Genomic DNA, 26,238 nt, shown 5'->3' on the forward strand with positions numbered 1-26,238 from the left:
CATTACATTTTTTTCACATCCTATAAAAACACATATCGTCTATTCAGATGATATTATACTGAGTAGCTGGGGGCTAGTAACATCATCACCTCTATTACCTGGGTGTCAGAAGACTGTACTGTTTCTTGTATCACCACAGTTTTTGCTGATTACAAGTATATTCTTTAATGATTTTTTTTTTTTACTGGTTACCCTTGGGGCATCGATTTTCCACCTCCTGGCAACAGTTGGACTTCAAAAGGAACCTGTAATTTCCTACTGGACTGCATTTGAAACCAGCCACAAAATGCGCATGTCACATTCACTCAGAAGAAGGGAGGAACCCATGATAAACAGTGTAACCCAGTGTAACTTGGTTGATCCGTGATGCTTGCAAATCAAGTCTGATCATTGCAACTGCTTAGATCACAGAGTCTCTAGTTCATAGACACAGCGGCATGAGGTAACTCATTTTATTTTGCACAGGTTGCATATTTCCACAGGAAACATTCTCGCTAAATTGTTTGGAAAAAAAGACGACAGTTTGTGCTTGGGTGTTTGGCCTCCCAGCTTTATGCCATGGTTTCTTTACCTGGCAACCTTCTGTCGTTAAATGTGTGCATGTTGATAACTTCTTCTGTTTTCACAATAACTGGGGCCTGTGGCTTGTGTTTTAACCGTCGCTGGCACTTCAGGGACATCCTCAGTTCTTCCACCATAGCGCTACAGAAGGACCTCTAGGAACAACACAGAGAATGAAATATTACAAAACAGATACACTGCAACTGCCCAGAAATAATATTAAACTCATTTTCAACAGACTTGTCAACATAAAAGCCTTGAAGGTTTGAAATATTTCATTAAGAAGATTATAACAGTTGTTGCACTTTTAATAAACAACTCATGATATTTCAAATATTTTTATCAAAGTGGGCTAGTTTAAAGAAAATCTCCACCCGACAGTGAAATTAACTGCCAACAAGGAATGCATATAGTATGTGTATGTTGAATAAGATTTTCAGATGTAAAATTTATTAACATCATGAAATATAAATCTACCTTAAAATTTAAATACAAACACATATACACAAATCAATAACCAGAAATCCATTCTTGATTTTTTAACAAATAGAAGAAATGTACTACTTTTAAATCACAACATGAAATATGAAAATTTTCTTTAAACATGGATTCTACATTGTGCATCTCAAAACAGAACAAAAATAGTACTCACACATTTAGACATAAAAACATGGAAAATAATTTCTGGTATTCATCATATCTTGGTGTGATTATGCCTATAAAGCTATCGATGATGATTACAAACAGATATGATTTAATCATGAAATGACAAACTGTAGCACGTTAAAAATACATGAATATTAATTTTTTTGTCAACATAGGCTTCATGACTGAAAGCTGGCAAATAAGTTATTCCATGAAGAAAAAATGACCCTATAAATATTATTTTAATTCCCATTTCATTGGCAATAGATTTTGTTAGAAATTCTGTATATCTGGGGCTCATTATTACACATTCCTCACAATTCCTATTACAGAGTCATATATGTGAAACAAAATTTTGTTAGTCTCCTTCCCCAGTTAATTGAGATACACATGTATTAGTTACATATGAATCAGATTCATGGACAAGTTTCATATTGTAGTTGGAATTCAGATGGGCTGAGACTTAGGCTCTTTCTGTGCAAGCACTAAAAGTACGAACAACAACCAAAAATGTGGACAAATATGAAAAGTTTATACAGTTCCTAACAGTGATATGAAAACAGTGAAATAAACCTAACCAAGTTTGCGTATGAAGACATTTTTTCCTTTAGATGTTGCTGCTTTATCGTTTATCAGTTTAGGCTAATTCCAAAATAATACAGGATAAAATATTGAATACCATATATGTGCCTTATGTTTGTAAAAATATTTTGCATGCATAATCTTTTGTGTCATTCAAACTAATACTTTGAATTAAAGTAGGCATCTATGTGACAGAAAACTGATTCAGAGAAAAGGCAAATAAATCACTTTCTGTGGCTCATACCTGAGACTACAGCAATATATCCTGATACCCAATTTTGTGATTTTTGACCCTGCCTTAGTATCTTCTTGTCCATTATTGGCTATATCTTCATTTCTCTTCTATGGGTTCCTGAACAGTTTCCTTATTGGTATTCCCAACTCTAATGTCTAGGCTACCCTTCTCCAAAGGCTCACAAATAACAGAAAAATCTATTTTTAAACCAGTTATTAATAGCATTTCCTTGTCCAACAAACAGATAAAATCCAAATGTCCTGTTTTTTTCCCCATCATGACTTCTATGATTCAGCTTTCCTCCTTCCTCCTCAATTTCCCCTCTCCATTTCTTTTTTCTCTACATATACCCTTCTCTGCTTGGACCTCCAGGATTTTTTTCTCCTTCGCTTCTTGCTCTAGTGCCCTGCAGAATTCTTTCACCCTTCATATCAATCCAACTTTATCCCTTATCTCAGGACATGACTCATATTTTCAGTTATTCAGAAATCACTTTCCAAATGACCAGAATCGTTATTTCATTCAATGTGGTTTTGTCCCTCTAGCATTTTGCACTCATTGTCATGTTTTTCTATCTGGCCTCACTGTCTTCTGTGTATCCTTCTCACTAAATTGTAAAGAGCAGAAATCAAATTCTCATGGCAATGAATGAGCACACATGTATTCTTTAAATGTTGACTGAATTTTAACAACAGCTACACATGACCCTAATATTTGAATTCTAATTTAACAGTGTGTTTAATTCATTTGCTTAAAAGTTTTTTCAGAAGCTTAGTAAAATGCATGTCTATGAGTTATCTGATTAATCAGGTAAAACTTTGGCATTTGTTTAATAACATTAAATTAGTAAAAATATTAATTTATTAGTACTTGTAATGGGTGATGATTAAATGCTACACATGGATTTCCCATTAACTACAGTTACTGCCATGCATTATTTATAATGTGTTAAATTATACAGTTCAGAAGTTCATGAATTATATTTCTATTAAAGGATTTATATGACACTGACAGCCAGTAGATGGACACAGTGTTTCTCATTGCTTAATACCTACTATTAGATGTACTTATTAAGAACATGATGATAATGATGATGAAGATGGTGATGATGACAACACTGTAGAAATGGAAAAATCTGACTCCAAAAGGGGGAAGAATACATAGTCTTGAGGTAACTTAGTCTTGGCTCTCTGTTGAAACATTTAACAGAAGAATTGATTAGATAATAAAACAAGGTCAGAACTTGATGCCATTGACACTTTAAAATGTTACAGGATGTGAAAAACGTTGAATTGTTTGAAATAAGCCTTCATTTAAAATTAATAAATTTTGCAATGCTAAATAAAACCCTCTTCTTGGCAAACTCGATTTTTAGACATTTTGAATATATTAGTTCAAATAAACTAATTATTATTTTTTGTCCATACTAAAAGAGTGTCCTAAACAGCTGATTTCCTTTGGGAAAAAAATTTTATAAATATACATACCCATTCAACTATGAAATGACTCAATTTTATTTCTAGTAAGTGAAAGAGTAAAGTATATTTAGTACCCTATACTTAACTTCAGACTACAAATAAAGGCATATAAAACTCTTTTAAGTAATTTTACATAACATTTATATTGTTGAGTAATATAAAATGTAGGTTAAAAAAGTCTGCACCAATCAAAAACCACAATACCATCACCTTTTACAAATTAAAATTATCTTAAATAAATTATATTTATAAATTTAGAAGTTCTGAAAATTATAAGCATGTGACCCGCCATTACTATTTTAGGCTTTATCTAGTCTGCAAAACTATTAGAAAGTGAACATTTTAATCAAGCAGCCTTTAATCAACCAACCAATAGCTTGGTTTTATTTAATGTCAAATTACTACTTTTACTATTTTTTTCTTGGAATGAGTGGTATTTTACCAGTTTTCTTGATCTATTAGTGTATGTTTATCTAGAAAATAGTTTTATTTTAGGTTATTAATAAAGTCACCGTGAAACCATGGGTTCTCTTCTTGTAGAATATTTCTAATCCTTCACAAAACTATGAAAAATTTAGATCTCAGTAAGAGTTTAGAATCTGCATGGAAAATTTAAAGAATTTAATGATATCATAAAGCACTGTTCATTTGTGGCACTAGGACAAAAACATATTCTCTACTTTTTTTTAAAGCTTTAGAATGCAAATTCCATATTGTAATCTGTGTTAAAATCTAAAGTTGAAACTTCAGAAATGATGGTGAATTATAGTTGTTTCCCTGTGCCGTATGTTGCCAAAAAATTACTATGTCTAACTTTTAAATAAAGTTCTAATGTCATTCAAGAGACAATCTGTCTTTCTTACTTCATATAATAATTGGAACTTTAAAAATGCCTTTTTATTGAAATATTAAATAAGGTTTTGAAAAACCCAAGTGCATGTAACAGGAGTTTCTTGGATTATAATAAAGAAGAAGAAAAGGGGGTGGGGAGGAGGAGAGGAGAAAGGAGAGGCAGAATAAAGAATAAAAGAAAGAGCAATAGAGAGGGGAGGAAGGAAGTAGAGAGGGAGGGAAGACAAAGAGGGAGGAGGGTGAGAGGAAGAGAAAGAAAACTATGTTGCTTTCCAAATCACTTCTTAGGAATGGAAAACCACAAATTGTGTCATTAAATAAGGTAACTTTCTTAGGGTGAAAACAACAACAAAAATGTTTCTCCACATTAATATAACAGACTACAAAAAGAAAAAAGAAAGGCACAAGGATACTAACCATTATTAAAAACCTCTTTTAGTAAGTTTCAAAAGTTTACTAAACAGTGTCTGGATGGTAGGGTGGCACTAACCAAATAGAAGATTCCTGAAAATGAAAATTTAAATCTTTGAGCTGTTAGCATGTATAATTGCATTTAAATTAGTAAAACTCATTATAAAATTCACTATATTTAATGAGGCAACCTGTATTTACACATCTCTAATTCTATAAAGGATGAAGGTCCGGAAACTTTAAAAGTATAAATGTGGCTATATTTACATTGTTTTTAAATAAAGCTGTATTTTTATTTGGAGTATATAATAAGACAACATAAATAGTCCACAGAAAAAATGTTCCACGAATATCATTATTGGTGTATAGAATAATTTATTCTGAATAGCTTAACTTTCTAATTTACAGATATGTTTATATGATCACATGATGTGACGGCACTTGGCAAAACACATAATTTTTTTTAATATTAGAAATCTAGTTGTAAATATGTTCCACACTGGACACTGGCATAAACTCCACTTTTAAGTTAAGACCTTTATATCTATCAATGTCTTTTTTAAAAACAGCAACTGATGAAAAATAACCAATTTGAATTTTTAAACTTTGAAGCTTGTCACTTTCAACTTGAAAATATGTTGTCATTTATCACCCAGAGGAGAAATAATCATAAAATATTATACAGTACAATCAAGTCTGTATTTAGTATTTATTTTTTAAGGAGGAAACTATTTTATGTGTCTTGCTGTCTATTCTTTGATAGTATAAATGATACTCTAATATTCATTCAGAATAATTTTCAAAAATTTTTGCATACTTGAAATTTCCTACTTGAAATTCCATCAAAAATATTCAAGCTACTTCTGTCAGATTTGTAGCTCAATATTCTAATATATACTAGCTTATATCAACTAATCTGCCTTTTTTAATGTTGTATTTAATTTTCAGAGAGTGTGAGTGGGGGAGGGGCACAGAGGGAGAGGGGGACAAAGGATCCCAAGAGGGTGGTTGTGCTGACAGCACAGAGCTCAACATGGGGCTCCAACTCGAGAACCATGAGATCATGACCTGAGCCAAAGTTGGAAGCTCAACCAGCTGAACCACGTAGGTGTTCCTAAATTGTTTTGTTTTGTGCTTGTCCTTTAAATTGCTTGTAATCTGGGGACACCTGGGTGGCTCAATTGGGTGAGTGTCCAACTTCGGCTCAGGTCATGATCTCACAGTTCCTGAATTTGAGTCCTGAGTTTGAGCCCCACGTTGGGCTCTGCTCTGACAACTCAGGGCCTGGAGCTGCTTCAGATTCTGTGTCTCCCTCTCTCTCTCTGCCCCTTCCCCACTTGTGCGCCTGTGTGCGCTCTCTCTCTCTCTCTCTCTCTCAGAAATAATAAATGAATTAACTTTAAAATAAAATAAAATAAAATAAAATAAATTGTTTGTCATCTGGTCATGGATAACCAGTCTGTTCTCAGACACTTTTCTAATTAATTTTTGATGCTGTGGGCCATTTGACCATGAAGTCCAAATCACATATAGTGAAGACAAACCCAAACAGTCACTGATCCCTGCATACAATTATCCCATATTAGATAATAGCTAATCAACTAAATAATAACTAAAATGGAATAAAGGTATAAAGAATATAAGATGCAATATTTTATATAGGCATTGCTGTATTAAATGGAGAAAATAATTGTCATTTACTATGACACATTCCTTTTGATTTATACTCTTTTTAATTAACAGTATTTTTAAAATATCAAAGAGCTAATGCTGTACATCAGAAGTATAAATTGACCTAAGGCTATATGAATGTAACAGTGAAGCAATGAGAGATGGAAAGTGACTAGTTAATACACTCATGTCAAAAATATATATAGCAACTTTGATCTTGATATTCAGTTCTAGAGCAGCTATCATTTTGAAAAAAATATGTTATTTAGATAAGCTTTGCAGCTGTCAGACGGGACTTTTTACATGCAGTTTCTGTAGTGATCTTATTGCTTAATCACTTTAATTTTACAGCTAGAGAAACTCAAACTCAAGAAGTCGTTATCTATCTAAGGTTATGCATGTAACTGGCATGAGAACTAAAAGAAGAATGCTGTTCTCTTGATTACCATTCTACAAATGCTTTATTATTTTAGCTTGCTTCATTAATAGTGATTTGAATTTCAGTAGAGCCTTTTACCTGGATGCTGTTCTTAATAAATGTTAATTTTTGAATAATAAGTAATAAATCAGACAAAAAATTATGGGGCAAAAAGAAATACATTTTTTAATGAATAAAATGACAAAGCATCCTATGCTTTAGCCTGGATTATTTTACAATGATAAACTTACCCAAAGATTAAAATATTCTCAGAAACCTTGACTCTTACAGAAACAACTGCTGAATATTTTATATTACATTTAGCAAATACAGTGACACAGAAAGATGAAGCATCATCATACATTTTTATACTTCCCCTACTTAAGCTAGAAAAATCAATAAATAAAGTCTGAAAAGCTTCAACACCACCTTGGTCAATATAACTATGAAATGCATTTTTAAGAAAAAGCAATGTTAATCATCACATTCTTGCTAGTTGTCATACTCATACAATTTTCAACAAAACATATAACATCTAAATATCTAATGCCTAATTCCAGGAAAGCTCTCTCTTTTTAAGATCCAGAAGTTAAAATGTATCAGCTTTATGAATAATAATAAATATGTTATAGCAACCGCTGCTTATTATATGCCAGACACATGAAAAAACTTCCATGTATATTAACAATCTTAATTTTTAAAACTTTCATCTATGTTATATTCATAACTCATTTATTTGTGTATTTTAAGTGATGTATGGAAAGTTTAAATAATTTTATCCAAAGTTGAATAAAGTTGAGAAGTGACCTCAAATCTTTTTTTTTTATTCCAAAACTCACGCTTAATTGTCCAGGAAAGTGAAATAACTAGACAGTGCTTATGATCAAAGCCCACAGTCTTTTTATCTATTTTAAACTCCTACTCCACACATTTCATCAATGCAACTTCAGGAAGGAAAACTATTAGGAGAAATAGTTAAATATGCTGCCTCCACTTGTGCAATATGTTACAGCTGAAGTCGTGTGAGACGAGGCATCTTTGACTTTGGGAACCACTTGACCCTTGGGACAAAACCTCATCTGCACAATATGGATAATGATCATTGCACACTCCTCAGGGTAATACTGTATTCAAATGAGACATTGCTCTTTAGAAACTCTAAAGTCATTTCTAAAAACAAGGTAGCGAAATTATTATCATCAAGCTACAATTTTAAAACATCATTTATGGGCATAAACAGGATGGCTCATCATAAACAAATGACTTAAAAATCCTTTTGCTGATTTGGAACTAGGTTGGAGAATAAAATAAAGATTGGCATCTCATTTTTAAGTATGATTTTATATTTATGTTTAAGAACATTTTTAAAAGCCATCCAGTTAATCTTTATTTAGGTCATTTATAGAAATGAAGAGATGCTCTGCTCTCAGAGAAAAGCAGTAACTTAAAGACAATACATAATGAACTATTTGTCCAAAGTTTTTTTTTTTTTTGCAACTTTTAACTTTTGAATAGTAACATGTTTTATGGCTAAATTTTACTATACCGAAAATTTACTTAGAACTTTTAACTTCTAAAATTTTAAATGTTATTAAAATTTCATGCATTAAATCAATGAAAGGCAGAGCTATTCTGTGTTTTAATAAGCATTACTTGCAAAAGGTAAATATTGAAATCTGTACTGTTGATTTATAAGAGTATTTGCACTCCTATATCTTATTCAATAAATGACTTCTTGTAAAAAGCATTGCTCCTGATGGAACAAAATTCTTCGGCATTCTGAAAGCAACAACCTGTTTTCATTCTTCTGGTTCCATGACATACAGATTCAGTCAGCTTTGAAAGTGTTTCCTAATACATATTCTTTCATCTAGGATCCCTAGTCTTGCAGCTTTAAACTAAACCACCCTGATTTTCTCTTTATCATTCCCCCAAATTGCATTGTTTTCATTCCTTTGGCCTTCTTCTGTGAGTTACAACTTCCTTTTACATTTGTTATTCAACTCTAGACCAAAGAGCATTGTATGTGCTCTCAAAAACATTTTTAACTTTCAGTGTCTGGAAAAAACATCATTATTTAGAGGTTATCTGGAGTATGATATACCAGCATTCTATAATACAAAGAACTGCATTGACTAAAATGTACTATATCATGGAAAACAACAATACAAAATAGTTCTTACAATGTACTTCAATCATCTTAAAGGAAAACTCAAATCAATACAAATTCAATATCTGAGCAATAATTTATATTTTTTATTTCTCAGACATTTTTAAGACATTTTGTTTATACTTAATAAAGAGTATTTTTGTTGCTAAGATTTTTCATGTCAGAAAACTCAAAGATTCATGTTCAAACTATTCAACAAAAACAATCTTTACAGGCAAATACATTTCAATTGCACAAGAAAGAAAATATTTCTGTATATAAATCAAGACAAAATATTAAACTATGTAAGTTATATTACTATTCTTGTGGAAATCAAAAGAAGTCAGAATTATGTACATCTTTTAAAAGAGGACATCTTAAATATTTAAGAAATGAGTACTTTTAAACATAAATTAATTATGTCATAAAATAGTTTAATGAAAATTAAAATTATTACAATCACTTCCAATTCATGCTTACAAAACCAATATACTCTAATACATACTACCGGGCAAAACAAAATTCTGTATATTAAGTAGCTTTTTTCAGTTATACAGTAAGACTTAGAGAGAAACAGGACTTTCAAACATATCCACGTAACCTGAAATGCACGGATAATTGCCTCAGATACACAAGAGTTTCTTGGATTCTTACTGAATGAAACTTAAGTAGTAATATTTTTTAAATCAGGGAAAAGGTAAGGCAAGAAGAAATAAATTAGAAAGTTCACATGCTGATTAGTTACTTTTTCAGATGTAATAGAAAAAGAAAAACTTTTTCGAGGATCTTTCCAAACAGTCAAGTTATACTTTGGAAAAATCAGAAAAATAAAAATTTATTTATTTAAAAGTTTGAATAAATGAAAAGCAATGTATCTTTGATGCATTAATATTTGCATCAAAATTAAAACCATGAATTATTATGAAAATTGTAATACACCATCTTGTGGTTATCTGAAAGGAATGCAATTTACAGTTTTTGAATTTTTAAAGTCTGTATATTTCAGCATTTTCTTCTGTTTTCCAATTTAACCTGCCTTCATTTAAAAATGGTACACTCTTATACTACTCTTAATTATCAAACAACTTGAAAATATAAAGTTATAGTCATCAAGACCTATTTGTTCCACTTATATTTTATAAAATATGTGCTATAAAAGACCTCTTATTTTCCGCTTTATATAGTAATAATAATAGCTATTAATTTTATTATCCTCATTAGAGGTAAGACTTGACATGGGAAGCTATTAGCTATTCATAAATTTTTCCATAAAGTTCATATTCAACTAGAATTGTGTCTATATTGTATCTGGCAGCCTATTTAGATAAAGAGAAGAAATTTCATTTTTTAAATACTGGAATACTATAGTCTAAAGAAAGAAGGAAGAAAATGGAGAAAGAGAAGGGAAAAGAATTATGGAATTATGAATAATATATCGTTGCTTACCTTCAATGTGAAAAATAGAATTCATTGCATGTTTGGCTCTCAATAAATAATTATTGAGTAAATGAATGATTTCACAAATATTTACCTTATTTTTAAATGTAATTAAAGGCACAATTATAAGTGTAAATAAACTGTGAACTTCTATATGTCCTCATGCATATTTCAGGATAAAATCTAGGAATATTTTATGGCTAGTGTTAATAAATTAAGTAAGGTGCTAAACAAACTGTATAACAAAATAAAATCTTTTCCTCAAGAAAGTTAAAGAAGAATTGAGCCCAAGAACCTAATTTATCACACTAAATAAAATGGGTTACTTTTAATAAACCTACAGGTATTTGTTTCATAAATATAGTTATTTTGAACTATGTAGAAACATAGTTCTTTTTTTTCTTTTTTTTTAAATTTTTTTAACGTTTTATTTATTTTTGAGACAGGGAGAGACAGAGCATGAACAGGAGAGGGTCAGAGAGAGGGAGACACAGAATCTGAAACAGGCTCCAGGTTCTGAGCTGTCAGCACAGAGCCCGACACAGGGCTCGAACTCACGGACCGAGAGATCATGACCTGAGCTGAAGTCGGCTGCCCAACCGACTGAGCCACCCAGATGCCCCAGTTCTTTTTTATTCTTTATGATACACTTTTTAAAACAGTTCACTAGAATGAACTTCATTATTAATTTAAATACAAAGAAATAGGTAAATAAATAGATGATAGATCAATCTACCTTATGCCAACAGGCACTATTTGGGACCTCAAAGATGCAAACCAAAGACACTAGGTCTTTGACCAAAGGAACTAAAAGTCTAATAGGGAGAGTGGCAACCACACAGAAAAAGCTACAAATGCTTAAAATAGTGTGCTAAGGGAGAATGGAGATATGCAGAAGCTTCACAGAAAAAAAAGATATCTAGACTTAATGATGGATGCGGTTTAAATGGGCAAAACACCTTCCCAGCTTTCTCAAAGGAGGGGGAACTGTTTTTGGAATTATGACAGTACCTGAAATCACCTAAGTATAAAAAAGTAAAATGTACATGTCATATTTTTTTCATTGAAATAGGAAATGAAAACCTAACACCATCTTGTGGAAATAACTGTGTTATGTACCCAAATCCATTATATCCTATTGATTAAGGAAAGCTTTCTGGGAAAGTTGATACTTAGTCTTGAATGCCTAACCTAAAATGACTGGTGAGAGGTTGCCAGGTAGAAAAATGGTCAAGATTTGTTCAAATGAAATGGAAGAGGATTTGAAAAAGCTGAATGACCTTGGAAAATTGAAAGTAATTTAGTCTGGCCAGAGTAAAGGTACAAATTGGAGAGAAGCAAAAAATAAAACTACAATGGTAGGGACAGATCCCGAAGTGCCTCATGTGCTAAGCTAGTGAATTTGGATTTCATTTTGGAAGCTATGTGGAGACAGGGTGTGAAAAGCATTGGGGAATATGACTAATAATGCTCATGTAATATCAACATAAATGTTTCTTTCCAACGTAATGTTTCATCTATTTCAGTCAAAAAGGGTACATTACATTCCTTTTCCTTAACTTTTTAGGTCCTACAGGTCCATAGAAATTCAGGAGAGCTGGTTGATATGTGAAAAATCCAACTAAACTAGTTATTTATAAAAATATTGAAGAAGGTTTTTTTACAGAATTAAATCCCTAGATTCTTTGCTTTTTGTTTTTGTTTTTTGTTCTGTTTTTTAACGGAATGTTTATACATTAATTGTGCGTTAAAGACAAGGCCTAGGCAAATCGTATGACTAGGATACCGAGAGACAAGAGCAATAGAACACCACATGTTTAAAGAAATTAATTCATTTGTTTTATTTTAATACTGAGATATATCTTTAATACATATAGAAGATTTGAGGTTCCAATTAGAAAACCCAAATTCCTTCTGTATTTTTGGACTCATTTTAAGCATTATCTAACCAAATAACACATTTATTGGCAAATTATAGTAAAAATGGAAATTGAGTTAATATATTTTGTCTTTTATCAGTTCTTTGGATTTGACTTTAAAACTCATTTTGACACTACAAAAAGGATCATAACATAAAAAGTGTACTTAGACTTACTTGTCAGTCACAACAAATATTTGACTTAGCTAAGTCAGCAGATATAGCCATCCTGAATATTGTGGGGGGGGATTTTTCAAAATTTGAATTGGTTACTTTCCTCACGGATAAAATGAGACTATCAAAATGGTCATTTATAAAAACATTATTTTGAAGTGTTAAATACTGTAGTTAAGTAAAAATATAGAAATGTTATATCCAAAATTTTGATTTCAGAAGGATAATTGCAACATAAATTACCAAAGACACAGGAAAACGTTTTTGCTTTTCAAAAATAGTTTTAAAGGTGTAAGTGCTCAAAGAATATTTGCAGAATACATTTACCTTAATGTATGATATTATTTTTAATTTCATATTTTTACTCTTCATATTTACCAATAAAAATTAATAAACCTTTTGAAAATGAAAGAGAATATAATATCACTGTGACACAAGGTCTAAAAACTTAAGCCCTAAAAAATGTGTTTTTATTAAAAACAAAAGAGGGGCCCTGGGTGGCTCAGTCAGTTAAGCATCTGACTTTTGCTCATGATCTCATGATCTCACAGTCACGAGTTCCAACCCCATGTTGGCTTCTGTGCTGACTGCTCAGAGCCTCAAGCCTGCTTCGGATTCTGTGTCTCCCTCTCTCTCTGCCCCTCCCTTGCTCACATTCTCTCTCTCTCTCAAAAATAAATAAACATTAAAAAATTAAAAAAAAAGATGTTTACATACAAAAAGTAAATGAAATGCCAGAAGACTTAAAAATGGTAAAGCAGTATTTCATGTTTAGAGCTACAAATTTACATACAAAACGTGTCATGTACCATCTGAAAGAGAGATCTGTCCATAAATATTCTTCATATTTATAGAACTGAGGAAACTATAGCACTATAAATATATAATTTGAATGAGATTCACAAGTTTTTTAAGAATGGAACAGAAAGACATTTGTACAAAATATTAAATGTATTAAAATCCCAAGAAAATATGCAATAGTCTCAGGTGTGTATATACATTCTTCTAAAGACGCTGGTGCAAAGGAATAAAGGATTAAAAGTAACATTAAATGGCAATAAAGGAACCACACTATTTTCACATATTCACTAATTTAGAAAATTAGCTGTTATTTCCACAATGCAAGTTAAGATTTCTTTTTTCCATTAGAAATTTATTGCACTAAAAATCTTCAAACAAAAATTTCATTTACCCTCTAACTTGAAACTGTTCTTCCGGATTGTATTTTAAAGCACTTTTTATCTGCAGAGAAGTACTTCTCTTCATATTACAATTTCTTATTTTTGCTTCCTTCATTAATTATATTCCTCCATTAAACTAACCACAAAGAACTTCAAGCAGCCAAAGTCTCTTCCTTTTCAGGCTTCAGTAAAAGGAGAAATAGCCACTTGTTCTGAAGCTGGCTTCGATTTAAACATATCATGTTTAAATTAAAAAGCACAAAGCTGATCATGATTCTTTCTGTGAACCTTTGTTAGATAACGAATGGCAGAAGACAATTAGCGGTCACCGTTCTAAGAATTACCCTTGGTTGGAAAGATCAAAAATAGTTTGTTTTATTATCACAACAATTGCCTTAAATTGTAAAAAAGTGACATTTACCTTTTCCAATTGAGCGTTTTTTTTGGACTTGTATAAAAACTCTCCCACTGCCACAAAAACGGAGAGCACCAGGCCGGCTGCCAGAACAATGAAGATGCCACCAATATTTTGAACCCCCAGGGCACTGGCCTCTTTGCTCTCTTCCTCTGGACAACCATTGCCCCTCCACCACTTTTCCTTCATCATGTGCAGCTTGCCTTCCTCTTGCAGCTGAAGAATTGCTATGGTGATTTTGTCTCTGTATGGAGAACCTAAGAAGAGAGAAGATAGGTTAGCTATTGCAAGGAAACTGGGGTTTTATAATTAAAGGTTAACATGATCAGAGGAGGGCAGAACTTTTTCCAGACACTCCAAAGTAATCCAGTATTTATGTTCAACAGAAAAAAACAACTGGAAAATGACAAAGGACAGTTAAGATAAGTAAGTAACAAGATAAAGTAGTGCCTTTCTGATTTTGAACGATAGAATAAAATTTGTTTTTAAGGAAGAAAATGTCTCTTTTTAAAAGGCAGACAACTCAGCACTGGAAAATAAGTAAAGCAGAGGTAGAAACCTAAAAAAGACATTATAGAGTGCCAGGATAGTTCGCTAATATTTAGGAATCATTCCACATTGAAAAAGAACATTCATAAACCAGTAATCTCTATTTTTAGGAAAGTTGTGGGGAAAATTGTGTTTCGCATGAATAAGTGCAATAATTTAAGGCAATTATGATTAACAAGCTGTATTCAGAGATAGCTAATACTTTGCAAATCATAGGTAATCATTTCTGTTTTTTTATTTTATACAGGCATGGATCATTCAAAAATCATAATGACAATGCATAAGATTTTTGGACAGTTTATGTATTATTTTGTGCTTTGGAGGGAAACGTTCTTTCCAGTGGTGGCAACAGTATAAATGAAATTTAGTATTTATGGTAATGGGGGTAGATATTAATCTGCATTAGCCATCATATCATAAGTAAGAGCTTTTCTAATTGGTTGCCCAGAAGCATAGAATAATATTGAACTACAAGCATCTTTCAACACCCATCTCAAGGGATTGGTGTTACTTCTTTTTCCCACCTGGAAATAGCCTGTATCTAAAGTTTCATCTTCTTTCCTCAAACACTATACTGCACATTCCATTTTTCTGCATATACTCATTCATAAGTTTTTCTGCTTACATAAGAATACTAATTTCAGTTTGTATTCAATATTGCCTCTGATACCTTTTTTTTTTACTTAAATATACCTACAGGGACCTATACTGAAACTTTATTTTTGCTAAGAGTGATTAAAAACCTCATCAGGAAACTTTTCTGCCTCAAAAGGGATACCACTATATATCTTGCTTTTACTTGCTTAATATAACACGACCAATTCAGCCTCACTCTCTTCGCAGGAATAGTCAGGCTAAAAGCAGAAAAACAAGGGAAATCATAGGCAGTAAATAGCCTGTTGAAAAAGTTGGAGGAGTGATGATCTACCAAATACAGCTGGTGAGTTGTTTCTTTAACGTAATCCTTAATCTTAGTAAGAAGAAATGTGTAACTATAATGGTTCTATACAACATTTCTCCAGCTTTCCTAAAAAAGGGACATTATCCATTCCTATATTTAGAACTCAAATATTTTATTTTCACTGTACATTTAATTCTTCATGATAATAAAGGAATGTCTGCCTCTTGGCTTCTTTGCTGTGCTCTCTTCCAAATGCCACTCTGATGAAAATATTCAGTTTAAAATCAGTCCCTCACCCACTTAAGGTCTCAGCGGATGTCCCTGTCTACTTTGATCACTAACTAGACACTCAGCCTAGGTCACTTTTATTATTATTATTATTATTATTATTATTATTATTATTTACCTTTCAGGATGAGACTTATTTTCCTATGTAGATTATAAACTATTTGGAATAGATTATATTTATCTATCTATGTATATCTATCATCTATTTCTATCATGTATCATCTACCATAATTCTCAATATTTTCTCACATAATAGGCTCTCAACAAATATTTCATATTATGGGGAGCATAATATCTGACTGAGGCATTCCTAACATAATTTAAGAGTAAAAACCTAGTGTTTTCAGTCTCTCTGACATGTATTTAAAAACCATAAATTAAGGCCATCTGTTTGGCTATCAAGTTTTCATTAGTTCACTGCATCTAACCTAGCACCAGGTTCAAGGTCACTTTTACGTTGAATTGCCATTCTGATTAACCATGTGTATTCTCAGCAAAATAAATGTTCGATTGAGAGGAAAAAAATCTCCTTTAAGCAGAATTGCAGTTCATTAAATGTGTCTGTTAATTAGAAATATAGCATCTGAAGCAAATTTGTGCTGATAGAACTTGTGAAAATGGCCACATATGACTAACATAAAACGTGATTTGGGGGCCCCTGGGTAGCTCAGTCGATTGAGCATCAGACTTCGGCTCAGGTCATGATCTCATGGTTTGCAGATTAGAGCCCTGCATTGGGCGCTGTGCTGAGAGCTCAGAGCCTGGAACCTGCTTCAGATTCTGTGTCTCCCTCTCTCTCTGCCCCTCCCCCTCCTTTCTCCCTCAAAAATAAATTTAAAAAAAATTAAAAAAAATTAAATGTGTTTCTTTTCTGGAAGCACAATTGTAAGCAAAATTTGGGGTGATAGTGACTTGAAAAGTAGACTTTCAAATATGAAAAAGTCCTGATCTAGCCAAGTAATATTTTTGAGCCAGCTTATTTCTCATCCTGAACAATATTGAAAGAATACCATTTTATTGCCAACTCGCCATAACCATTAAACTGCATTAGAATGTTTATTCTAATATCTTCAAACACAATATTGTCCCCCTACTTTCTCAAAATAAGGCACAGACAAAAGCAACCCACTTTTCAAGAAATGATAGATATGCTTTGATGTCTTGCTTGGCTGTGCTTCCTATTTCTAGCACTTACTGTAAACTTGAAAATTTCTCATTGCTAGCAAATCTCCCCATACTTGTTTCCAACATAAATATAGTAATGTGTAAATAGAATTTGGGTTAAATCAAAGCTACAAAGTTAATATACCTCATTTAGAGGTCTTTAACAAGATAATATAGGGAACATAAGTGATGAAAGTAAATCCTTGCCATGTTTTACTTATCATTCTGTCACTGATTTAGTTTAAGTAATTATTTTTTAAAGAAACAATTCAATAATAAATCATTACTTCTTTTGGTATATCATTTGGTGCTCCTTGGGAAGAATTTCTATATAGATATTAGTTGAAGTCAAGCATGGACTGAAATTTCATCTAGTTGAAAAATCTCAAGGATACATTGAGATCAAAGAACAAAAGTATCTTTCATCCTCCTTGTGACATGAACAGCCAAGTGCTTAGCTCTAATGAAGTGAACAGCTATTAGTTAGATAGATAGAGCTTCAGTTTTGCCCAAACTCCAACCCAGCCTCAATCCAAATGCTGGCAAGGCAGGAACCATGAGAACACTGAGTGGCAACGAGAGAAGCCATTTGTGCACGGCAAGGCTGCCTCCAAGGAAGATGTGTATTTTTACAAGAGGATTTTAAGATTGATTAGAAAACTACTGAGGAAATTGTAAATATATCTATTATAATGCAAAGTATTGTACTAAAAGTCAATCCTCAAATGCTTAAGAGGACAGACAGCCATAAATGAGTGAAAAAGCACTTTAGACAAAAATATCTGAAAAATTCAACATCCCAGTGGTTAACTTTCACCTCCAGTTTTAGTAAAACTCTACGAGAATTTTAACATAGGGTTGCCAGATATTTTATTTTGTGTGTGTGTGTGTGTGTGTGAGAACACATGAAACATTCTATCTAAAATTCTCTACATTAAAATGTTGGCTATAAATCATTTTTTTAAATCACGCAGGATATGCCAAATTTCTCTTAGACCTGATTTGGCCTTTCCATTTTCACTTTGTAATGTCTGATTTTTGGTTCTTTTATATTCTTGCTCACATGAAATTTTCTTCAGTTATTTAAACATATAGTCCATACTGATAGAAACTGTTATGTTTTTTTTAAAATTTTTTTCTTAACATTTATTCATTTTTGAGAGACAGAGAGAGACACAGCATGAGTGGGGAAGGGGCAGAGAGAGGGAGACACAGAATCTGAAGCAGGCTCCAGGCTCTGAGCTGTCAGCACAGAGCTCAACGCAGGACTCGAACTCATGAACTGTGAGATCATGACCTGAGCCGAAGTCAGACGCTCATCAACTGAGCCACCCAGGTGCCCTGTGTTATGTTTTAAAAATGTGTGATGTGTGTGTGTGTGTGTGTGTGTGTGTGTGTGTGTGTGTTTACAATTTTCCAAAGGATCCCATTTACCAGATAGAAAAGGTTGTAGCTTATAAAAGGAAGGAAGGAAGGAAGGAAGGAAGGAAGGAAGGAAGGAAGGAGGAAAGAAAAGAAAGAAGGAAAGAAAGAATGAAAAAAAGAAGCAAAGAAAACATTATTATTACATAGTGATATCCCTTCATATGTCAGATGCCTAAGACTTGGGGCTCAAAATGAGCACTGAGGAGGCACAGAGACAGCCTCAAGTGATATACATAGTAATAGTACATGCATGGGCATAAATAAAAACTAGAAATTCACCTATTCAGAATTTCCTCAATAAAAGAATTACTGTCTCCAAATGTCCCTAAATGTCAAATTTTGACAATAGAATTTTACATAAAATTATAATTTCAGTAACATCCCTCCCAACAGATAGATTAAAAGTTCCTTAGGAAAATAAACTGATTATTATAAACAATTAATACAAGTCCCACCAAGTATTTCAGAGCTAACTTCCTGGGCTTAGGAAATTGAGTTGATTCCTTCCTTCCTTCCAGCTCTTCATTCCTTTGCCTTTCCTCCTCTATTTCTCATACTCTTCTCTTTTTGTTCTTCTTGACTTCTCTTCTTGTTTCCTTTCCTTCTTTTCCTTCACTTCTCTTCCCTGTTGCCCTTCCTTTCCCTTTCTCATCTTCCTCTCTTCCCTACCCTCCCTCCTTCCTTTCCTTTCTACTATTTTAAATTTCTTACTTACAGGATGAAAGCCACATGTTATTATATGTACTTGGCTCTAAGCCTAAACACAATTTATTGATTTGCCCATTTGTTTGTCATTTTCATATTCTTTACAAACTCACAATTTTAAGTATGTACCAATATTTTCCTTATCCTATTGCAAAACATCTAGATAGCATAGAAATGATAAAACAAATGAGGTCAGCATTATGTTTAATTCTTGAGCAGGCATATTAATTGATAAATAGCTTCTCTTTAAAGGTTGCACAGCAAGTTGTCCGATACTTGACATGCTTCAGTGAAATATGCTAAAATCATATCCATACACTGGTAATTTCCTATCCATCCTGCCAAAATTTTCTTTACTTTCAAATCAGGCTTCTATATGCTTTAATTACAAAGGTCAGAAACAAGATTACCCTTGCTTTGTATAAATATCTCATTCTAAAACTCATTATACCAATATTTCCAAAACTGGATTTTCTCCACAGATTTCCTTTTTTGGTAAATGTACATCTATGTTTCATTTTTAAAGGATTCCTTGGTCAGATATTTGAAGAATACTCCATCACAAATGCACTTCTCATAAATTCACATCATATGATAGCAAAATACGAGCTTCTATCTATCCATTAAAAAAAGGAAAAAGTTAAAAAAAATGCTTAAATGATCAGATTAGGGCACATGGGTGGCTCAGTCTGTTGAGTGTCTGACTCTTGATTTCAGCTCAGGTTATGATCTCAGGGTTCCTGAGATCAAGCCCTGAATTGGGCTCTGCACTGACAGTGCTGAGCATGCTTGGGATTCTCTGTCACCCTGTCTCTCTTCCCCTCCCTTGTCCTCTTTCTCTAAATATAAATAACTTAATAAATAAATAAATACATAAATACATAAAATGTTTAAATTATTTTTAAGGAAATAATTTTCCCTGTAGATCTATAAATGCCCCTTCAATTATTTTATTTTTATCCCAATTTGAAAAGTACTGCCTTATATAACAATAATTGCTACTCTTTTTTTTAATGTCTATTTATTTTTGAGAGAGACAGAGACAGAGCATGAACGGGGAAGGGCAGAGAGAAAGAAGGAGACAGAAAATCCGAAGCAGGCTCCAGGTTCTGAGCTGTCAGCACAGAGCCCGAGGTGGGGCTTGAACTCATGAGCTGTGAGATTATGACCTGAGCCGAAGTCAGATGTTTTACCGACTGAGCCACCCAGGTGCCCCCAATAATTACTATTCTTATTACATCAGTACTCTCCATCAAAACTATGTTTCTTGTTAGATATTTCTGCTTGTCCCTGCTTAGATATCTTCCTCCCTGGCTTTGAATTTACACATCATTACACCATAGCTCATCAAGTTGCATTTTCTTTTTTTGTATGCTCTTTTTCATCTAATGCTCTATATGCTTCATGAAGCATCAGCTCATAAAAATTCATATCACACTGCTCACCTTAAGACATGTCTCCACACCTGGCTTTTGAGTCCCCTTATGAGATACTTTTGAGGATCAAGAGTTGTACCAGTTATTTAAATATATTTGTATATTAAAATTGATGAAAAAAACAATTTGGGGTGGCGGGGGGAAGTACACAGCCTTTGTTCTTCCTAACAGCATTAAAATCTTTTTAACATTTTGTTAAAATCTGGAGGGGCTGGCTAAGTACTGCTGTTTTTCATAACGACAAATCCTTTCTGTCAACATCCTAGATAACTTCAATTTCTTTTGTTTTATATTTTGTAGTTATCCAGATCATTATGATGACATTGTGTGCTGGGAATGACACAGACTTAAGTAACATTTTGGTAGTTGCTCCCTTTGAGTCTGGGAAGATATTTCTCTGAAGTAGACTACCCATAATTTTAGATTTCTTCTAGCTGGTCATTACTCCAAGATATTGTGCACTTTATGAAATACAGTTATGTACATATCTTGTGGGTATGAGACTATACCATAATCACTAAGCATATGTTATTTCAAGGGCTTGACTCAAAGAACTTTAATAATTCCCTAATTATTCCTTTTATTTTGAAAGAATTTCATTTTCTTTTTTGTGTTTATTTTAAGAGAGAGAGAGCGGAGAAGGGGAAGAGAGAAAGGGAGAAAGAGAGAATCCCAAGCAGGTCCCTCACTGTCAGCACAGAGCCCAATGCAGGGCTCCAATTGGCGAAACACAAGATCATGACCTGAGCTGAAATCAAAAGTCGGAAGTCTAACTGACTAAGCCACCCAGGCACCCCTGAAAGAGTTTCATCTGATAAATGTTTCTAAAACATATACCCAAGAACTTGAAGCCCTTTAAGTGTGGGCTTAAGACAAGGCTACTTGTCAGTTATTGGTAATCAAGCATTCATTATTCACCTTATTTCACCCATCATCTAGCACAGTGCCTATCACACAGCAAGCATTCAACAAATTCTTTTTGAATGAATATTCAATCAATTATAATATATAGAGTATGATATAGCCAAAATATGTCAGGGTAGAACTTCTGATATAGGACATCTTCTAAGGCTCTTGTTAAAATCAGTAGAATAAGTAGAGTCCATAAACAGCCTTATTTCACACTTCTACTATTGACCTTATGGAATAAGTTTGGGCAACAAGTCACTTTATAAATTCTTATGCATTCCTTGCATTTAATCAACAGCCAGCAGTTTTCCTTGGTCAGTGCTTTAATAAGTAAAAGAGCAGCTAGCCCAGAAGATCTGAGGGTGTCTGCTGGAACTTTCAACTTCCATTCTTAAATTATAGTGCTGTTGGCAATGTGAAATTTTATGAAATGGCTCCCTGCTCCCTATCCTGAGATGAGTGCTAAGTGCCATAAATGCACAACAAATTTTGAGTGCTTTTAGAGCTGTATCTATTTTTTACCATTCTTTCCATCAAATCTTCCAATAAAGATAGAACCAGAGCACATTCTCTTAGAGCCTTTGCCTCAGCAGAAGATGGGTTTTATTATCTCAAAGGACATTTTCCTTCCCATATTTGTTTTTAAGAAGTGCTGAGACAAATTTTACATTTACATTTCAGATTTAATTTTATATTTCTATATTTCCAGATTTATTCAGTGTTTCTATTTACTTATTTTATTCATTTCCCATTTTATTCAGTCAATAATATTGTTATACAGTACCATAGCATCATTGTTCATTTTCTCTTAGAACTTGTCTCAGTTTGTAACTAAAAATTAATTTCTGTGATTATTTAATGCTCATTTACCCTAATAAGTTATAAATTCCATAAGGGCAGGGGTTTTATTTGCTTTGTCAGCACACAATAAGGACACAATATTTGTTGGGTGAACACATGCATAAATAAAATAATATATTAATTACTAAATAATTGGTCATGCGTGCTTGCAATGTTATCTTTAGTCATTTCATATGAACCCAAACTATACCTAGATATTTAATCTATATATAATAATTATAATATATTTATTTCAAATGAAGCATTTAATATATATAGCAACTAAATACTTTCATGGGGCCCATTTCACACTTCCTGGGAGATAACAGCTAAATTGGTATGAAGTTCTATCTCCCTCTTTACATTTTCTTTTCTAGGCATCCAACTAAAACCCTTCAATTTGATAGGAGTATAAGGAGTCCATTAATTAGAATCATAGAAATAGAAGAGTAATCTGATCTTGAAATCAAATTATCAACATTATAATCACAGAATGGTAAACAACAGATAAAAGTGATCCATTCTCCCATGATACCTTGTAATCTTTCTGCATTGGATATCTAGGACCATCATTTCCTTGTTTAAAATTTTTCGGTGGTGCTCTACAGCTATAGAATAAAATCTCCATTCCTAAATGTGTTACACAATCCTTTCTTCAATCTATCACAGGCTTCTTCTCTTATTTTATCCACTTCTGCTTACATCTAACCTGCTAGCAATACACATTAAATGTACTTCCCATTGCCTGGGGAGCCACATTTCCACACTTCCTCCAATTTTCTGGTTGAACTTCTTCTCATTCAGATAAATTTCTGTTCATCCTTCACTATACTTGCACACTTTTTCTTGACTGCCACAGAGATATGCAGGATCCCTCTTTTTTGGTGCAATGGCATTACAGATACTCTAGGACAGCATTTGGTATATCATATTCTAATGTTTTTCCATGTTTCTTTCCCTACTAAGTGATAATATCAATGCCCTGGGTGGGGGTACCATGTCTGAATCATGGTTTGTTTGTTTTGTTTTGTTTTGTTTTACTATATTACACACACAGGTGTGTATAGTACTTATCACAGGTGTTAGATTCCAGGCATATAGTGATGAATAATGTCACATGAGCACTACCTTTCTAGAGTTTTCACTGCAACAAAAAATACATATATTGGATAACATTTTATAAATATGAGGATCATTATAATGAAGAACACAATATGATATAGTCTTGTAACAGATGAAACTATCTTAGTCTGCTGAGTAGGTACAAAAAAAGGTTGCATTGCTTTGAATATAAGGGTCGGGAAAATAACTCTTCTGCTGCTTTTTGCCTACATTTCTTCTATTTCCTTTCTATCACATTTCTGTTTTAGGAAGGTATATATGGGAAGGAAAAATGATAGTGAAAGCATCCCAAACTCACTTAGTTAATTTCTTCTAGATACAGAAGATAGAATTAGGTATAAGATATCAGGGTCATGATGGAATGGAGCCAAAAATAAATGCATTGTTAAAGTAGAAATGAGAGAGGAAAAGTAAAAAAACCATAAGGCAGAGACTACATGCATTTAGGGAGCAAATATGTATATAAAAGTCAAGTGGATGTACCACCAAGGACATCATAGATATAGCAAATTTTAAAGTATGTATATTCAAAATCAATAACTGGCTTAAATTTGATAGCGATTGTGGTTTTTTCCCCTTTGCAGTAGACCTCAAAATGCAATGTCTTTATGACTTCTATAGAAAAGCAATGTAAATGTATTCTATTTGAAAGACTATTTGCAGAATCCTCAGGAGAACATTCAAGTATCTAAAATAACAAAAGGAGATGCTTATATGAAGCACAAAAAAGTCTATTAATAAAAAATTCAAGTTATACAGTATGAGTTTTAGCCAGTTGCCCTTTATTCATATTCTGAATAGTCTCTAACTTATGTGAAAAGAATAAGAAGGGCAAATATTATCAGCATATTATGAAAAAGTAAACTATTTTCACTGGTTCTGACATCTTTCATATATATTATTTAAAAAGTAGCTGGTGAAGTAGATTTGTGGTCACATTTCTTCTCTGGGTATTAAATCATGAAACTCTGACACTAAGTATGAAAATAGAAATAGTTTTATACTGGAATCCTGCCTTCCTTACAATTTTTCATCTGCATAGTAATCATTTGAATAGTGATAAGAATGGAAATGTCAGCAATACTTTCCTAAGTATGATGTTTTCATTCCAAATCTAATATCAAACTATAATGAGCAAATTACAAAAGTTGGACCATTTTAAATAAATTCATCATTATAGTTAATCATCAAGTACCCCAAAATTGGGAGAGAGGATGTCTTTTTGAAAAGAGTAAGTATCTATCCTCTAAGATAGAGCTCAAGTCTGATTGCAACTTGATCTGACTGCTTTCTCCTCACTGAAATCTACCACTGAGTCCCTGCGTTATATAACAGACCACCTTTCCAGGTTGTATTCTCCATAATTTGTGTTCAATTTATTTTTTCACAAATGTCCCCTTAAGAAAGGGGATGTTGTATATCTATATTTTGTGTTCATTATTTTACAGAGCGAAGCAGGTTCTACAGTGATAAAATTTCTTATAGATAAACCAAATACAAAGGAAGAATACATGTCTTTAGAGATACTGTTCTCTGAATACATCTTGGGACTCTGTTCACTAAACATTTAAGAAATGCTTGGAAGGAAAAACTTTATTTTATTTATTTATATAATGGTCTACAATAGGAATTATCTCGTCTTTATAGAGTAGATATCAATCACCTTCTTCCCCCCAAATGATGGTTAGCTAACTACAGTATACTGATTACGTGATGGCAAAACCCTAGTTAAGTTCCATAGGAAAACATTTCCATGTGGTTAGGAATGGGTTATATTAACAATCTGCCTTATCTACAATATATTTGATATGTCTGATTATTTAAAGAATAGACAGCAAAAACCTAAGATACAAATAACTTAAAAACCACAATACATCCTTTCAATAATGATAAAACATTTAAGACAGTCCTTTGTAATTCTTTGTGGTGCATGTGTCCTGATCCAAATACTACAAATATAATATGTTCAATCTTTTTTTATTTAAAAACAATTTTTTAATGTTTATTTATTTTTGAGAGAGAGACAGAGAGAGACAGAGCGTAAGAGGTGGAGGGGCAGAGAGAAGGAGTCACAGAATCCGAAGCAGTCTCCAGGCTCTGAGCTGTCAGCACCAAGCCCAATGCGGGGCTCAAATTCACGGACTGTGAGATCATGACCTGAGCTGAAGTTGGACACTTAACGGACTGAGCCACCCAGGTGCCCCAATCTTTATTACAACCCAATTATGTAGACATGTTTGCCTCACAGATGAGGATGCTGAGTCTCAGACAGGCTCAGTGACATCAACTAAGACACCTATGACATTCCAATGGGTTTGAACATAAGTCACCTGACTACAATGGCCCCACATTCTATACAGCATGCTAAGAAAATGCCCTTCACATGAGGACCATCAAATGCAAGGCAGCCATATTTGGAATCTAGTATTTACACATTTTACCTCTGTGCTTTGACTCTTTTCCCCTGTAAGAATGATTGATCTTACTTAGTCCTACAAACCAAAGGGTAACAATCTGGCATAGTCAGTCTGGCTAACTAATCTATAGTAGAGTTTGAACCCATGGCCTTGGACAAATCTGCACAAGACGCTAATTAAATGAATGAAATGATCCAATGTTTGCATATAAAATCTATCAGAACTAGCTCTGTTTTCATGAAAATTATCCATTTATGCATTGTTTGGGCACCATTTGGTCAGCATTTACACTATTAATGAAAACTGCTCACACTGGTGCTTATAATTCATCAAATTCCCTCTGGAAGCTTCCTAG

General features: G+C 32.9%; 1 protein-coding gene across 3 annotated transcripts in view; it reads right to left on the reverse strand.

Annotated features, from left to right (window-relative positions):
- Positions 1-551: 551 nt before the first annotated feature.
- Positions 552-26,238, reverse strand: part of GRIK2 (glutamate ionotropic receptor kainate type subunit 2) — a 670,079-nt gene continuing 644,392 nt past the window's right edge. The window contains exons 15-16 of one of the 3 annotated variants that reach the window (XM_047102336.1): positions 14,134-14,384; positions 552-716 (exon numbers count right to left, since the gene is read on the reverse strand). In XM_047102336.1, coding sequence (XP_046958292.1) covers positions 552-716; positions 14,134-14,384 — 416 coding nt within the window. Of the gene's footprint in view, positions 717-3,093; positions 3,214-4,809; positions 4,858-14,133; positions 14,385-26,238 lie in introns of those variants that run through there. The other 2 variants (XM_047102337.1, XM_047102338.1) reach the window with 2 other exon arrangements.

This window comes from Lynx rufus, unplaced genomic scaffold (genome assembly GCF_022079265.1).
Source record: "Lynx rufus isolate CCGP_SWC_20201006 ecotype Redwood Valley unplaced genomic scaffold, mLynRuf1.p SCAF_6, whole genome shotgun sequence".
In the NCBI taxonomy this organism is placed as follows: Eukaryota; Metazoa; Chordata; class Mammalia; order Carnivora; family Felidae; genus Lynx; species Lynx rufus.